Below are 15830 nucleotides of genomic sequence, written 5' to 3'. Positions count from 1 at the left end.
TTTTAAGTTAAAAGCTACGAATGGAGCTTATTATTTTGAGGTGCACTTTTTGACAAATAATTAAACCAGAGTTCATATGTAGAAATCTGAGTAAACTAAATGCAGCTTTCTTAGGTGGCTTTTACAAGCAGAACTTTCATGCTTACAAATATTCCTAACTAAACATTCAGTGCTGTTCAATTACTTCAGTTATTTTGCTAGAATACATGAACTGATTTTTTTGTTTGTTTGTTTGTTTAAATGGGTAGAGTTGTTTCTTTTTTTTTTTTTTTTGATATGATCAAGTGGAAAAAGCTCTTGGTGCACAAACCAGAAATGTCATTAGAGTAGTGATTTTACAATATTCTTTATACAGAAAAAAATATATTTGCTCTATCTAGGACTTTTGCTTTAAAAAAATGATTGCAGGCAAAGCAGAGTACCTGGGTAGTTGCAGCTTGGATTTTCCCTAGTGCTTGCTATTTGGACTTAAAAGAGCATGATGGACATGTCTCTATAGTTGTTTTTTAATCAGTGAATGTTAGCAAGGCCATGCCAAATGCACGAGAGAAATGCCCTGCTCGATAACCCTAACAGATCTGCTTACCACGCAGCCAGTTGGCAAGACAACTCGGACTTTTCTGTGTGGTATAAAAGCTCATTTCCCAGCTCACTGAATGTAACACATTTATGTTGGATGTTGTACAAAACCTGGTTGATGTTGATGATGATGTAATTGCTGTCTTTTATTTGGGATACATCTAAGCAATTCACCTACTTTCTAGATTAAAATAGGGAAACAATAAGAAGCAATACAAAATAAGGGCACTTAAAACACTACAAAATTGCATATAAATGTTGGCAGAGAGGGTCAACTAGGGAGGGGTGCAGAAGCCACGTTTTAGGCTGAGTGCAGGCTGGAAAGAGGTTTGATACTGCGAGTGAAGCAAGTGTCCTGGTTCCTCATCTTTGTTTTACAGAGTCCAAATGAGTTTGGTCTGCATGTTTCAAGCACTTACATTTTCTGGCATTGCTAGTGTGGAAACAAAGAAATGACAAGTATTGTGTGAAGGTAAGAGATTGTCGGATGAAAAATGGTTTTGTCAGCGCATAAGCCTGGAAGGGACTGTGTAATCCATCTGCTGGCACAGAAGCACAATTGGGTGTAGTTGCACTACTCTACAATTTTTGTTCTTGAAGATCCTCTCTGTAAGCTACCTAAAGAGTCAGAGTTTTCGTGCCATTTTAACTAGAAAAACAACTATTTCATGTCCAGCTATCGAAAGTCCCCCTGTCTAAGAAATAGTGGAATGTAGTGTCACTGTAGAGTAAAATTATTTGAAGTCTTTGGAATTTGTGTATTCAGTTGTTAAAAGCCCATGTCTAATCCTCGGAACAGTGGGAGAGTGCTTGATAAATTTAAGTAAGTCAGTAATAAATATTAATAGGAAGTAGTAAAAACTGTTTTTAGCTCAAAATGCAAGCTGTACAGTGCTTCAGATATAAATGCAGTGTAATATTTTAGTTACGACAATTTTAGGTGCACAGCTCACACAGAGATGGAAGCCCAAAAACAAAGGTAATAACATGTGCCCCGAAAGACCAATTTCTGTTCACATCCTTGCCACAAACTTCCTTTCTGGCCTGAGACACTCCATTAATTCTCTTTATTCTTTGAAAACTCAATACTACAGCTAAATATTTATTAAACCACAGTTTCTTGTCAGATACAGATGTATTTTTGTTGAACACATTTGAAGAACTGAATATTTTTGTTCTTTGCAATATTTTTGTTTACAGTCATAAGTTTACATCATAAGTAAAAGATCACTTCTGCCTGCTGCTGCCATGGGACATGTTCTCCCCACTACTGCAAGATAATTAAAAGAATATATATTCTTAGTGCTAAGATTCTATTGACAGTGATAGCCCCTTAGCTGCTGTATCTGCTATCCCATCCATCACTAACATCAGGCAAAGCAAGCATTAGTTTCTCTGTGACTTATCTGGGTCTTTAGTAGATCAATAGCACTGCACAAATGTTGCAGACTCTTTGCTGTTAATTCACATTTATCTTTTCAGCCAAAGAAGGCAAATTACCTCAGAGAAGCTGTGTTATCCCCAGTAGTGGTGTATAATGTTGCAAAGTCAGCATGACCCACATATCTTATCTCAGCTAGAATGCATTTGTCACTGTCACATGTTATGATCATCTGGTAAAACACCCTGGAAAAGAGGTAAACCTGCAGAATGGCTTCACTATTTTCATTTAATAGCTTTTCCTGGTGTGTGCTTGTGCATCACCTTAGATTTAACCCCTAAAATAAAGGAAACCTTCCTCCCTTTAATGTTCCTTTTCATTTTTTTTTCACTAGAAAAAATTTCATTCCCCAGCAATCTTCATTTTTGCTATGAGTTCATCAGTAGGTGATGATACTGAGACTGTGAACTGAATTATTTATTAATATGCTATGTTAACTCTGAGAAAGGACTGCTGAATTTTATTATGTTTATAGATGCTTACATTTCTACAGTTGGCTGCTGGTTACCTGAATCTTTTTAGGCCTTGGGAGTCTTTAAAGTTTTGTTAGGAGGAAGGAATGAGAATGACCATAACCTATAATCAGGCTGCTGCAAGAAGAAATACCGAATGAAACAAGAGTTTGATTCTGATTATGCAGTTGAGGCTCTTACCTTTCAAAACTACAGAAAGGGAGAAATTTTGTTATTAATTTGTGTAACGGAGAGAAGACTTGCCTATAAAAACACTTGGCTTTACGAAGTCTGACCTAGCTGGATGCAAAAATAGTACATTTTTATTCTGTTCATTCATATGTATTGAGCAAATGACTGAGGTCAAGTCAGAGACTGAACTCTATTTCTTAAGTGTTAAATTCTTAGGTCTTTAATTGAGAAATCAAATGGTGCAATCAAGCATATCTGCTTTTTGACTTAAGGAAAAGGAGGGTTCATTTTCAACATAACGAAGGATTTCTTTCCACAGAGGCCTCTGCTAGGAGTAGCTAGAACCCACAACTTGCTAGTACAGCACGGGCAGGAGAAGCGAAAGCAGGCACTTCCCACACATGGATGTGGGTCACCCAATAAAGACCATACTGGTGAAGAGAACTGGATATTCCAGGACAGAAACATTTGCTTGGGTTCAGGTGCACTATCCAGGTGCTTCATGTAAAAGTTTTCTGCTTTTATTAACCATACTCTGTCCCAGAATTTCCAGGGCACCGAGCTGTTGAGCCTCCTGGACTCTGTAGAAACTTGCCCCTTGTGTTTTCATGAGGTTTCTTGCTCAGAGAATTGCAAAGCACCATTAAGGAAAGGTCCTGAGCTAGCTGGGCCTGAGCTGAGCATTAGCCCCAAGAAGAAGGGCTGGAGAGTCCGTTCTTGGGGGGAGAGGCTCCTATCCCTCAGCCAGACGTGCTGTCAGAGGAAGTTTGTTGTGTGCTGAGGAGCCGGCTCAGTGCCACAGAGCCTGCTGAGGCTCATCCAGCTCCCAGTGCGTTACCCTTTGTTGCTCACCCCTGTGGGCGCTGCCAAGGGAGACCTAGAGCAAATCAAGAGTGGCTAGATACGTGAAACCGGACTGGATCCTAAGGATCAAAGGGTAGCAGTAAATGGTTCATACTTTGCCTGCAGAGCAGTAATGATAAGAGTTTCTTGGGTCTCCAGAGAGACCCCAACCAGGAGAGAAGGTCAAGGATGTTTTTTTCTGTCTTACCTCTTTCTGCTTGCATCAGTATGCACCTGTCTTGTTTAATGCCTCTATTAATGACCTAGAGGAGGAGACTGGGTTGCACTCTCAGCAAGTTTGCACATGACACCGAGATGCAGTTTATAATGCTCGAGCGCAGGGCTGCCATCCAGAGGGACCAGGGCAGGCTGGATGTGTGGGCCAGCAGGGATTTCATGAAATCCAACCCTTACCAGCATCGCCCTGCACCAGGGTGGGGGACTAACCCCTGCAGTACGGGAAGGCCAAGCTGGGTTGGACTGGTGGGGAGCAGCTCTGCTGAAAAGACCATGGGGGATGTAGCATCTGAGCCAGCTCTGTGTCCTGGCAGCAAGGGGCCAACAGCGTCTGTGCTGTGTGTGCAGGAGCACAGCCAGTCCATCAAGAGGTGTCGTTACTTCTCTTCACTTGCCACTTGTTAGACTGTATCTAGAGTATTGCATCCAATTTTGGACCAGTCCAATTTAAGAAAGATGTTGATAGAGTGGAGCAAGTTCGGCATGAGGTCGGGAGCTGCAGCACAGGCTCGTGAGGAGAGGCTGAGAGCACAGAGCCTGGTCAGCCTCGAGAAGGGGAGGTGTGAGGGACCCAACAGCAGCAGCCCCCAGTGCTTACAGGGGTGTTACTGAGACCACAGGGTCAGGCTGTTTGCTGAGATTTGCAATGGGAGCAGGAGAAGCAGCAGTCACAAACTGACACAGGGAAGGTTCTGACAGGATATGAGAGGGGAAAAGAAAACCCTACGAAGATAGTGAAGTGTTGGGGCAGGAGCCCAGAGAGGCTGTGTGATCTCCATCCCCGGAGGCTTTCGAGACCTGACTAGGCAAAGTCCAGAGCAGCCTGGTGGGTCTCAAGACCACTTGTAGGTGAAGCAGGAGGAAGATCATTGTTTTCTATACTTTAGCTCTTAATTTATCAAAGGGAGCAAGGATGGGTAAATGGATATTTCTGTAGAGTTTCTGGAGTATTTTCTGTTCCCTGTTCCCTATACCAAGTGACTATACATGCTGAAAGGTTACTTACCTTTCTTTGGAAATCTGCATGCATAGTAAATTTTTTTGCTGTATTGTCCCTGTGGTTTAATTTATGTTGAGGAAAGCTGTTGGGGCATTAAAGGTAAGAGTTTCTGAACACAAACTGCCATAAGGTATGAGCATAAAAGAATTCTCCAGTTGCATTATTTTCTTCTTTGCATTATAAACACACTGCAGCAAATGTATGGGAAATAAAAGAATAATGAGGCACTGAGGACTGGAAACCTGGAAATATTTTCCCTTTGGGATCTTTTAATGGAGATTGCTGCTGTGTTCTGTCCCTTCTGTGAAAGAAACACTATTCACATATACTGTGCTAACAGGCAAATAGAAGCCATTTCTTAATTTTTAAAAGTGCTTTTTGAGTTGATACACTGGTCTTTGATATACGCATCTCTTCTCAAGCCGTTTCACTGCCAGTTTTCTGTCTGAATGCCTTGCTTTGCCAGAGACTGAAATCTCCATTCACACATTCTCAGTACTCACGTTCTCTCTTTTTAGAGATTTGATGGTCTGTATCAAGGAAGTCGTACGTGCAAAGACAAAAATTGTACATGTTTGAAGGTTATTTGCTGTAGTTTCCGGAGGTGAGGGGAGCTGATTTTTATCTTTTGTTAAGAAAGAAAATCCCGTTTGGTTTTGATGGGGCTTACAGCTGTTTATTCAGAAGGGAGAGCAGAAGCACCTCCTGCACCTTTCCCCCCCTTCTCCCACACACTTTGAGTGTTGAAGGCCAAGGCTGTCCCAAGGTAGTTCAAAACTTCTTTCTTTGTAAGTCAGCAGTTGGGGATCACAGGAGCAGGTTTCTGAGGGTTACTTTCTGCTTCGACTACCTTTGAAGAAACGCTGAAACTTAAGAGTTGCAGGGGCAATACTGCTAGAAAAGCAGGAGAGGTGGTCAAGGGTGGGTTTTTTCTGTCTTATCTCTTTCTGCTTGCATCAATATAGTTGAAGATGTGCTTGAAAAGAAATGCAAACTACTGTAGGAAAACATTTTGGGAAAACATTTTTCTCCTTAGCTTTAATGTCTTTAGTTTTGCAGAATTGTACAGAAAGGAAAATAAAGGTGAGAGAAGAGGTAGAAGCGAGCAGATTCAGTCTGGAGAACAGGCTGCCACGGTGCTGGTACCCTTCACCGGCCCCGCACCGCACTGAGGGCCAGCACCGCTGCGTACGCGTGTCCGCCCGGAGGCGGCCGGGCCGGCGGCCGGGAGACGTTCACAGCGCGGTGCCGCCCCCCGTGCCTCGCCCGCACCGAGAGCAGAGGCCGCGCTCCGCCGCGCAGCGGTGACGCAGCGCCGCTCCGCGCTAACAGCGCGCCGCTCCCGCCCGCCCCCGCGCCGCGCGGCTCCGCTCGCTGCCGCCCTCCCCGCGCCGCGCGGACGGGCCGCGCCGGGGCGGGGCGGGGCGGGGCGCGAGCCCGCGGCGCTGTTGCTCGGCGACGGCGCGCGACGCTGCCCCTTGCCCGGCCGCGTGATTACGGTCGGCGCGGCCGCTAGGCCAATCAGCGCGCAGCGTTCTCGCGCCTTTCACCCGGATGTTGTAATCGCCCTCGCGCTTCCTTCCGCTTGGCAGCTGCCGCTTGTTGCCATGGCAGCGCGGCCCGAGGCGCGGCGGCGGCGGCGGCGGCGCGGGCTGCGGGCCGGGCGGGATGGTGCGGGGCGGCGGGGGAGGCCAGTCCCGGGCCGGGGAGGGGCGCCGGGCCGGGGAGCGCGGCGGGGGAGGCCAGTCCCGGGCCGGGGAGGGGCGCCGGGCCGGGGAGCGCGGCGGGGGAGGCCAGTCCCGGGCCGGGGAGGGCCGGCGGCGGCGGCGGCACCGCTCGGCCGTCTCGCCGACTCTCCGACTCTCTTCGCCTTCTGGCGGCAGGCGGGGGCGCGGCTGGACGCGGGGCTGCCGGAGGCGGAGGAGCGCGCGGGGCGGCGGCGAGTCGCCCGGCTGCGGGAGGCGGCGGAGCGCGAGCGGCGGCTGGAGGCGGCGGCGCTGCGGGTGAGGCGGCCGCGGCGGCGCGGCGGGGAGGGCTGCGGGCCCCGCGGCGGGGGCGCGTTAACGGCGAGGAGCTGTTGCCCCGCTTTACGTCAAGCCGGAGTTTTCCTGTCGCTTTGGTGTGTTTGTTTGTTTTTCCCCTTGATGATTTAGCAACCCTCCTTTGCCCGCTCGCAAACGAGGGTGCGGATGTCTAGGGGCGAGCTGTTACGGGAATTGTTTGCTCTTATTAGGCAGAAGAGATCAGAAAACAGAGAGAGCTGCAGCTGGAGCAGGAAGAACGGCTAGCGGCTGAACTGGCGAGATTAAACCATGAGAAGCTTAAAGATGAAAAGATGAGACAACAAGTAAGAGAGAACAGGTATTCTCAAAAATGTAGCTACCTTATTTTAACTTCTGTATAAGCCTCTGTTTTTGTGAAGCAGTCCTACCTTTGAAAACTCTCTAAAGCTGTTCAGTCACTTGTGCTCCTATGGCTCATTTTTATTTTCTTGATCACGTTTAAAACTGAATCTTGTATAAGATACCATAAGATTACAGTGTCAGAAGTCTTCAAGCAAGGGAGAGAAAGGGGAATTTTAGTATACTAAAATCAGATATGCGTTTAGGTACTGTTTTTTTTTTCTTTTTTTTTTCCTTTTTTTTTTTTTTTTTTTTTTTTTTTTTTTTTTTTGAAAATACACAGAAATGGTAGCTTTGAGAAATGCTTAGGAAAATGTTAAGGGAGAGGATGCTCCAGTGTAAGTGAACAGTGTTGGGATGGATGCGAAGCAGACAGGATGGGGGAGGGAGGGTTAAGGCTCAACATCTGAACAGTGAGATGACTAGTTAGACAGAGATGGGCTAGGCCTTATTAAAGTTGTAGCAAAAGAGGAATTGAATCCATTATCTGGATTATTGCATTGAATCTGTTAACTGAATCTCTTTCCACTAGCACTGAATATGTTAGTGAAAAAAGCAGTTCAGTGATTATTTTGCAGTGATTATTTTGAGTTACCAGTGGTTTACGTTTTCTATTGAAATGTTTTGGAAATAGTCTTTTATAATATAACTATTAAATGAAGCATCTCTGATATAACCCCTTGTTTCTTGCCTGACTGCTGTTCCTCCTGTCGCCCTGGGCTCTGCAAATTCTAAGGCTTTGGTCTGCAGCATACGCAAAGAAACAAAAGTTATTCTCCAATGTTTTGGCTGCCTGGCTCATGTCAGCATTTGTTTTAACTTTGTATTCGGTTAGTATGGGCCAGAATTTCACTCAAGGAATTTTGCTGACCAAGGCCATAAACTCAGCACATATTTTAAAAAATTTTCTGTACAGTTTTTTCCCTTCTTTTCATTCCTGTTACATATATGACATATCTGTTTATTTGCACAGCTGAAGAGCACCTAACCTTAATTTCCTAGTAAGCTGTTAACACTAGCATTATTTAACCTTTGTCATGGATTCCACGGAAATGAACTACCAATAAAGTACAGTAACAAATGTTTATCAATTGCAAGTTTTTATAATTTTCATTTTAATACTATTTCAAATCAGTTGAAATCTGTAGTTCAGTTTTGAATTGGCTGGCCACTGACCAGCCAATTCAAAACTGAACTACAGATCTCTGGTTTCTTCTTTCTGTTTGAGGACTTCACTGCATCAACTCACTCGTACAGAGATTTGATTCCTCAATGCACTTTCAGGGATTTTTTTCCCTGATAGGTACCTGCCTCTTGTAATAGGATAAATTTCTTCTTTCTTTTTTTTCCAGTCTTGAACTTCGAGAGTTAGAAAAAAAACTAAAATCTGCCTATATGAATAAAGAAAGAGCTGCACAGATTGCTGAAAAAGAAGCTATACAATATGAGAAAATGGTAATTAGTTTCATTCCCATTTTGTTCTCTGCAAGCTCCAGAGTGCTATGACTTTTTGTATTGACTGTGCTGAGAAATTCTTCTTTGAAGCTGATGGTCTTTTTATCTAAAATATCATTAGGTTTGAAATTCAATGGTTGTTACAAATCTGTTGTTATTATGAAGGGCTAATTAGCTGATAATACACAACCTTGATAAAAAGACAGATTTTGCTGGTGCAATCGAAGTAGCTGTATGAGGGAGGGGATATAGTTTTTATTTCGTTGGTTCTGTAATGATCTAAGTTAAATTGGGAGACACCGTTGCCTTTGTATAGTAAGTGCTTCTTGTGGTGGAGCCTTACCTCAGAAGCAGGCTGTTGGAAGTGTTATTGCTATATTAAATATTTATTTGAATAACTGTAGGAAAGAATTATAAGCTTTTGTTTGTGGAACAACACTGATCAGGCAGCTGGTTCTATCAATGTTTTATACAAAATTCATTTTTTTTTTGCTATAAACCCTTTTATTGTAGACAGTGTACGGAGTTAAATCACATTCCAGTCATTATGCTGATGTGAGCTAGTTTCACTTACACGATGAATGCTCTACCTAGTCGTAGCGTAATACATACCTTCCTTTAGGTACCATTAGTTCTGTTCAACTTGTTTAGGTATTCAGGGTTCCACTTATAGAATGTGGATTGAGGCATTGTATTTATGGATTTCCTAAGGTAGAAAACATTACTTCTATCTTTGTAGTGTAGTATAACTCCTTCTCTATGTTATAGATTTTCATTGCAAGTTAGATAAATGAGAATAAGAAGAAACCTTTATTTTTATTTTCAAGAAACGTGAGGCTGAAATAGCCCAAAAAATGAAGGAAGAGAACGAAAGGGTAATAAAAGAAGAAAGTTCTGCAGAGCTGAGGCGAAATAAAGAGAAGATAATATATCAGCAAGAACTGGAGAAACAGCTTGAGGAACAAGAGAGGAGGAAGCAGGATGCTTATGAAGAGTTTCTGAAAGAGAAACTCATGATTGATGAAATCGTAAGAAAGATCTATGAGGAAGACCAAATGTTAGTTAGTTTGAATTTTTATTATTAATTTAAAACAAAAGCCTCATATAATTCTATATATAAAAATAAATTATCTATATTTATTTTACAGATGAAGGCCCATTTTAACACATTGTTTCTCTTCAGGGAAATTTCTTAGCCATCTTTTATTAACAAAAGACTAACTTGCATGAATTTTGCAGTCTAAGAGCCAGAATATTCTTGCCGTTTCAGACAATTCTGTGTTCTTTTTCCCTAAATGTGAAGTTTAGTTTATTTCAAGGAGTGCTTCCTTTGGGACCGTGATGCTGGAAATGACTGCGTATCACACACTTCCATCTTGCCTTGTGTCCCTGCCTCTCTCTGATCTGACTTTTATGCTTACGTTATGGACATGGATAGGAAAGGAGATTTTCATAGGCGAGGATGGAGAATTGAGTATAAATAATAATAATTAAAAAAAACAATAATAATAAGGGATTCTAATTTGAACATAGTTGCTGAATAAAAAAATAATTCTTTTAAACCACTGGGCTTCCTTCTTCCTCCTCTTCCTGATGAAACATGTATGAAACACAGCGAGTACCAATGAATAGAGTCTGTCTTCCCTGAGTAAAAGTGTTCAATGTAACTTTTTTTTTTTTTCTTTTTTTTTTTTGAGGGTGGTACATTAATAAGTTATTTCCACCTAAGTGAGCAGAGAGAGTCATCTGAATCTTAATCTCTGGAATATACTGTTAATGATGACCGTATTGTCTGTTTAATATCCCACTGCAACATGTTAAGTAACTAAACACTTCTGGTTTTTTTCCCACTCTTACACAGGGAAAAACAGCTTAAGTTAGAAAAAATGAGAGCAACTCAGACATATATTGAAGAATTTAAAAAAGAACAAGCTATCTGGAGAAGAAGGAAACGGGAAGAGATGGAAGAAGAAAATAGGAAAATCATGGAGTTTGCCAACATGCAGCGACGAAGAGAAGAGGATCGGAAGGCTAAAGTTCGAGAAAATGAGGAGAAAAAACAAAGACTTCAAAGCAAGGCATTAAAAATTTAAATTTATAGAAACAATATTGTTTGTTCTTATATTGTATTTAGAAATCCTTCTGTCTTCTTGTAATAGATTGCCCAGAATCTGGAAAGAGAACAACAGAAGCGTGAAGAACTGGAACAAGTACGTCAAGAGCTGTATCAGGAAGAACAAGCTGAGACAGACAGGAAGAAGGAGATGGTAAGTGCTGGTAGGTAATTGAAGTAGTACATAGGTATCAAAAAAAAGGGGTGGGTGACATTTCATTTTTAATAAACTTCCTGTTGGATACGTATATAAATATTTCAGACGTAAAGGTAATTCTATTTGTTAGATACTAGGATTTTTCTAAGTAACGAGTATATTATGTGTACCTGTGTATGAAATGCTAAGGTAAAATCTGAATGGACAGGACAAGTATTGCAGCCTTGCAATAATTCCTGCAGAAGTCTCAGGTCAATGGAGCTGGTCTAGATGAGAAAAAAAAGAAATAGTAGTAGTGCACAGGCAGTAGAATATATAATTTATAGAATAATTATGGCTCCCAGATGCTTTTCCATCTGCATTTTAGGATGCCCCTCAAGGGGCAAGTAACATCCAATTCCAAAACTTTTCCTTTAGTAATGCTGGTAGGGATGTTTATAGGTTAGTGTCATTTTTACACTGCAGATTTTGCTATGTTTGCTGTATTGCTGGTAGCTTTGGGATGCTTTTGAGGGACTTCATTGAGCCTGCTGCAGTCTGTTAAGTGTTTCAAAAATGTGTCAGCATTAAGCTTTTTGCTTTACAAGTTTTAAATGAACTGAATTTGAATTGTTTCCACTTCCTGTTCTGGCAGAAATATAGTTTTCCAACAGCCTTTATTTCCTAAGTGTTCTTAGTCAGACAAGCAGTTTGTAAACTAACTTTAGTTTGGGAGGGGAAATTCCCTCCTTTGGTGAGTTTCTTCTGCAGTCCCTAACATGTAACATTTTATTTCAACCAGGAACCAAGAGAAGTGAAAGTGAAGGGGACCCTTATGGCTCCCTTTAAAAATTTACTCATCTCATGAAGGAGAATGCCAGTAATTTTAAAGTTCAGGTTTAACATAAGTAGATTAATCAACTATTTGCTTTTCACATGTCCATTTGCTTTTTCCCATACTGCCCTCTCCTTATCTTGCCATGAGTAACAAATAAAATGTAACACCAACTCAAATACATTAATGCTGTTATCCTTAGAGAGCAGTTCCAGAGACTTGTCTTCTTGTTTCACTTCATAGACATAGAAGTAGTAATTCTCCTTTTGTTCTGGACTTAATTTTGGCAATCTTGAGAGACTTGTCACTTAACCAAACTGGTTAGTAATTCAGACTTTATTGACAATTGTGGAATGTTTGCACTTATTTATGCTAGAAGGTAATGACTTCAGTAAATTTATGCCACAACAAATCAGACAGACTGTCTGACAGTAATTATAATTCTTCTAAGTTTTTTTCAATATATAGTGTTTTATTGAATTTCCTTTATAGGCAGAAATTGAAAAGAGAATAAGGCAACGTCTAGACTTAAGGCAAACATATGAAGAGCAATTTGCTTTAAAGAAGATAGTGCAACAAGCTATGCAAGAAGAGGAGGAAGCCTTCAGACAAGACATGTTAGCCAAATTTGCAGAGGATGATCGCATTGAACAGATGAATGCTCAGAAACGAAGAATGAAACAGCTTGAACACAGAAGGGCTGTGGAAAAACTTATTGAAGACCGTCACAAACAATTTCTTGCAGATAAAGTAAGAGAGGTTATTCTTCACTTTTGCCTTTGGTTTGAGCTGTGATGTTTCAGTATGCCAGTCCTCTCCCTATTCTAACTATTACAAAGGCTATTGTTAATTAGGAAAAGGCGACAGGGCAACTGCAGAGAATGTGCAGAACAGGGAGCAAGACCTTGTTTTGGTTTGCTGACAAGAAAGCAGTCTTTCTAGAGCTAACTTTGTTCTGCTCAAGAGTCAATAACATTTGTACATCCCTGTATACATGATGTGCTCTGCAAATCTCTCTTAGAGAGGTATATGATCAGCAACGCAACTGTTGTACAGCTCTGTCGCTGATCAGGCAACACTGATAATATGTGAGAAGGGGGAAAACCCAGCCTTGATTTCAGGTGCTAAGACTCTTGGGTTAGCATCTGAGAAAGAAAATGCTTATATGTGAACTAACAAGTCATAAGATTCTATTTTGCAATTTGTGGACTTGTTTTTAGAGTATAAATCATGTGTAATGTGAATTCCAATTTCTAGTCATCAGCATGAGAATACATGCTTGTTTTTCGTTTTCCTGGGTTAGAATATTAGGGCAGAAATAGGCTAACTTGGAATCAGAACTTCTCTTACTGATCTTTAAAAAGGGGTTCTAATAGGTTAAACATTTACGTAACAGACTGGCCTCACGTCTTGCTTCTCAGAGGCTTCCCTCTTGTCTTGAGATGTTTTTCTAGTTACTAAACATGGCTTGTTTAAACAGTGCTTTGTTTTTGATATCCACCTTTTCATCCTTTTCAAATTAATTTGCTGTGAACAACAGTTAGTTAATTCCTCCTGCAGACCCAGGAGAGGCAAGGGAAGTTCAAAAATTTACTCCACTAAGAAAAATTTCTAAGTACACTATTGTAGATAATGGTGGAAGTGAATGTTCCAAGAACTGAAATTGAACAGTAATGAAAACTTGTTCATTGCAGGAACGTGAACTTGAAGAAAGGCAGTTAGAAGAGAGAAGACAAGAAAATATTCGTGTAATTGTTGAAGAAGAGAGACAGAAACTCCTGAAAGAGCATGCATCTAAATTACTAGGTTATCTTCCTAGAGTAAGTTAATTACATTTTAATGCTTTATATGTTTGTTCTACAAATCAGTTTTCTCTTGGATAGTTTGAGTTGAATTTTTAATGAGTCATGTAGCACCTAATATAATTACTTAATGTCATTACTTAAAGGCTTGATTACTAATGTAATTATTCAAAAGGTAACTCAAGTTGGCAGTATTTTGATATAATTTTTTGGTTTGTTTTGAATTTACTGTTGTAGGAAGCTTAGGCTATTTCAGAGCTCCTACTTGTTGCATGGTATTGATGTTCCAGCTTGTTCTTTTCTCCACTTCAACACATCTAAATAGAGTGATCATATCTCTCAGAACTTCACTTCAAATAATTAAATAGTAAAGTTCTACCTCACTGAAGCCTCGGATACAAATACAATTTATAATGTCTTTTCTAAAGACTGCAAGGTATGTTCTGTGGGTCATGCGTTTTACCAGACTAAAAGGGTTGCTTTTCTGAGAATCATAGAATCATAGAACGGTAAGGTTGGAAGGGACCTCTGGAGATCATCTAGTCCAACCCTCAGCATGGCCCATACGGGGATTGAACCCACGACCTTGCACTAGCAGCACCACACTCTAACCAACTGAGCTAAACCTTTCTAGAAATCATCTAAATTGCATCAGGCAACTCTAGTTAATTTAAGCAATGTTTTCTGTAATGATGTTAATCTTTTTTCTTAAGCATTAGTTCTAAAGTTAATACAGTTTCAGCTAGAGATTTAACTGGGGATATGTGTGATTCCAGGGTCCCACTGCTTCTCTTTCCCAAAGAACACTCATTTCTAAAACATGGTTTCTGATTAAGTAAGTTATTCAACGTCAGCTAATTTACATGGACTAATTTCAGTACAAGTAAAGGTGGGGATAAAGCCTCAACCAAGCCAATGCCTCCTTAATGCAGTTATTGATTTTCCTAAGCCTAAATCTGTGCTCTGCCACCTGTAGTCACTTTTATTAGAAACACAGTACAGATGAATGTTGTCTTTTACATGGTGCTAACACTGGAACGTTCACTGGCTTCTTGACATCATTTGCTTGAAGAACAAAAATAGTTTCTAGGCTAGCCCCAGACTTACTGATTGGGAACGCATCTGTTGACTTTGACATTTTGACAGACATGGAGTTTGTTTTTAAAGGTAACACTGGGTACTATGGATACAAGCCATTACATTCATTTCCACAGGAAATGTCAGAGGTCTGTATTTTGTTTAATCTTCCCATGTGTGTTTCTTTCCCCATATTGCAGGGAATACTCAAAGATGCAGATGACGTCAGCATGCTTGGTGAGGAATTTAGGTTGGCTTATCAGAAGAGAAGTGGCAATGCGTTTTCAGCAGAGAGCTAAATCTCTCCCACCTCATCCTCTGGTTCACCACTAGATGTCATCTGGTCTCTAAAGATCTTCATTTGCTGTTACAGTGAGGAGTTCCTTCTTAATGTTACAAAAAGAGTCTCCATTTTAAGGCCAGAGCTCTAAACTGATGAGCAGCTACTTTTAAGTGTTTGTTGTACTTTTTTTCCTCTCACCAATAAAGGATTTGTTATGGATTTCTCTATCACTGTATGTAAGACAATGAGGTTAGTTCTGCAGTAATGTTTAAAAATGTTTTCTTCAAGAACTTTACAGAAACTTAATGCAGTGTAAATTCAGATGTCTATCTCAGTATGGACTACTGATTATCTTAAAGCACTATTTCTGTTTTTAATTTGAAGACTTATCTACATTGGCATTTCACTATTAAAATACTAATCTACATGTAGATTGTCTCATCCCAAATGGCAGGTCAGAGTTGCTTGTTTCATTGCTAGTCATTTTCCTTTGCTTCTAGCAGGGTCTAAGTTTAAACAGGTCTCGTTCTGAGGTCAGAACTGTTGTTTATTCCCTTCTTTCAGTGATAAACCTCTCACTTATGTTTCATGTTTGTGTTAAATTACTCCAAGGAAGGAATCAATTGAAATAGCTGAGGTATGACAGAGATTCATGCAACCAGTGCATCCTTTGCAGTTTTTGTTCATTGATGTACACACAGTATGTTCAGCTCATCTGCACTCAAAATTCTATCTAGTTCTTGATTGTGATGACACCATTACAAGGTCTTTAAGGAGGTAATAAATATCTATACAGCACCTGTGAAAATAGAGCCATCGCTTCAAACTGTATCCTAAGCAGTATCTGATGGCTGGGGAAAGATTCCAGCCTTTCTTCTTGACTAAATAAAGCAGCAATTTTAAACAATACAGCTATATTGAATTATGGAGCTTATTTGGAGACTGAGGGGCAGGTCTCACACATGTTTTTGCCAGCCAAGGTA

General features: G+C 40.9%; 1 protein-coding gene across 1 annotated transcript; it reads left to right on the top strand.

Moving 5' to 3' along the window:
- The first annotated feature begins 669 nt into the window (after positions 1–669).
- MNS1 (meiosis specific nuclear structural 1) lies at positions 670–15754 on the top strand. The gene is made up of 11 exons (XM_062584037.1): positions 670–711; positions 992–1051; positions 6628–6747; positions 6978–7105; positions 8499–8601; positions 9429–9658; positions 10463–10679; positions 10761–10868; positions 12178–12435; positions 13380–13505; positions 14765–15754. The coding sequence occupies exons 1-11, from the start codon at positions 670–672 to the stop codon at positions 14861–14863; spliced, it is 1491 nt and encodes a 496-aa protein (XP_062440021.1). The 3' UTR covers positions 14864–15754.
- Positions 15755–15830: the final 76 nt, after the last annotated feature.

Source organism: Rhea pennata, chromosome 10 (assembly GCF_028389875.1).
Source record: "Rhea pennata isolate bPtePen1 chromosome 10, bPtePen1.pri, whole genome shotgun sequence".
Lineage (NCBI taxonomy): Eukaryota > Metazoa > Chordata > Aves > Rheiformes > Rheidae > Rhea > Rhea pennata.
The sequence above is the reverse complement of the archived record's forward strand: the minus strand, read 5'-3'. Positions and strand labels throughout refer to the sequence as shown.

What these genes read in the sequence shown, in the direction of transcription:
- MNS1 (XM_062584037.1), top strand. Translation starts at nt 670, where the DNA reads ATGTTGGATGTTGTACAAAACCTGGTTGATGTTGATGATGAT. An exon ending in ATGACAAGTATTGTGTGAAG is followed by an intron (nt 1,052 to 6,627) that starts GTAAGAGATTGT and finishes TTCTGGCGGCAG; the next exon opens with GCGGGGGCGCGGCTGGACGC. An exon ending in AACAATTTCTTGCAGATAAA is followed by an intron (nt 12,436 to 13,379) that starts GTAAGAGAGGTT and finishes TGTTCATTGCAG; the next exon opens with GAACGTGAACTTGAAGAAAG.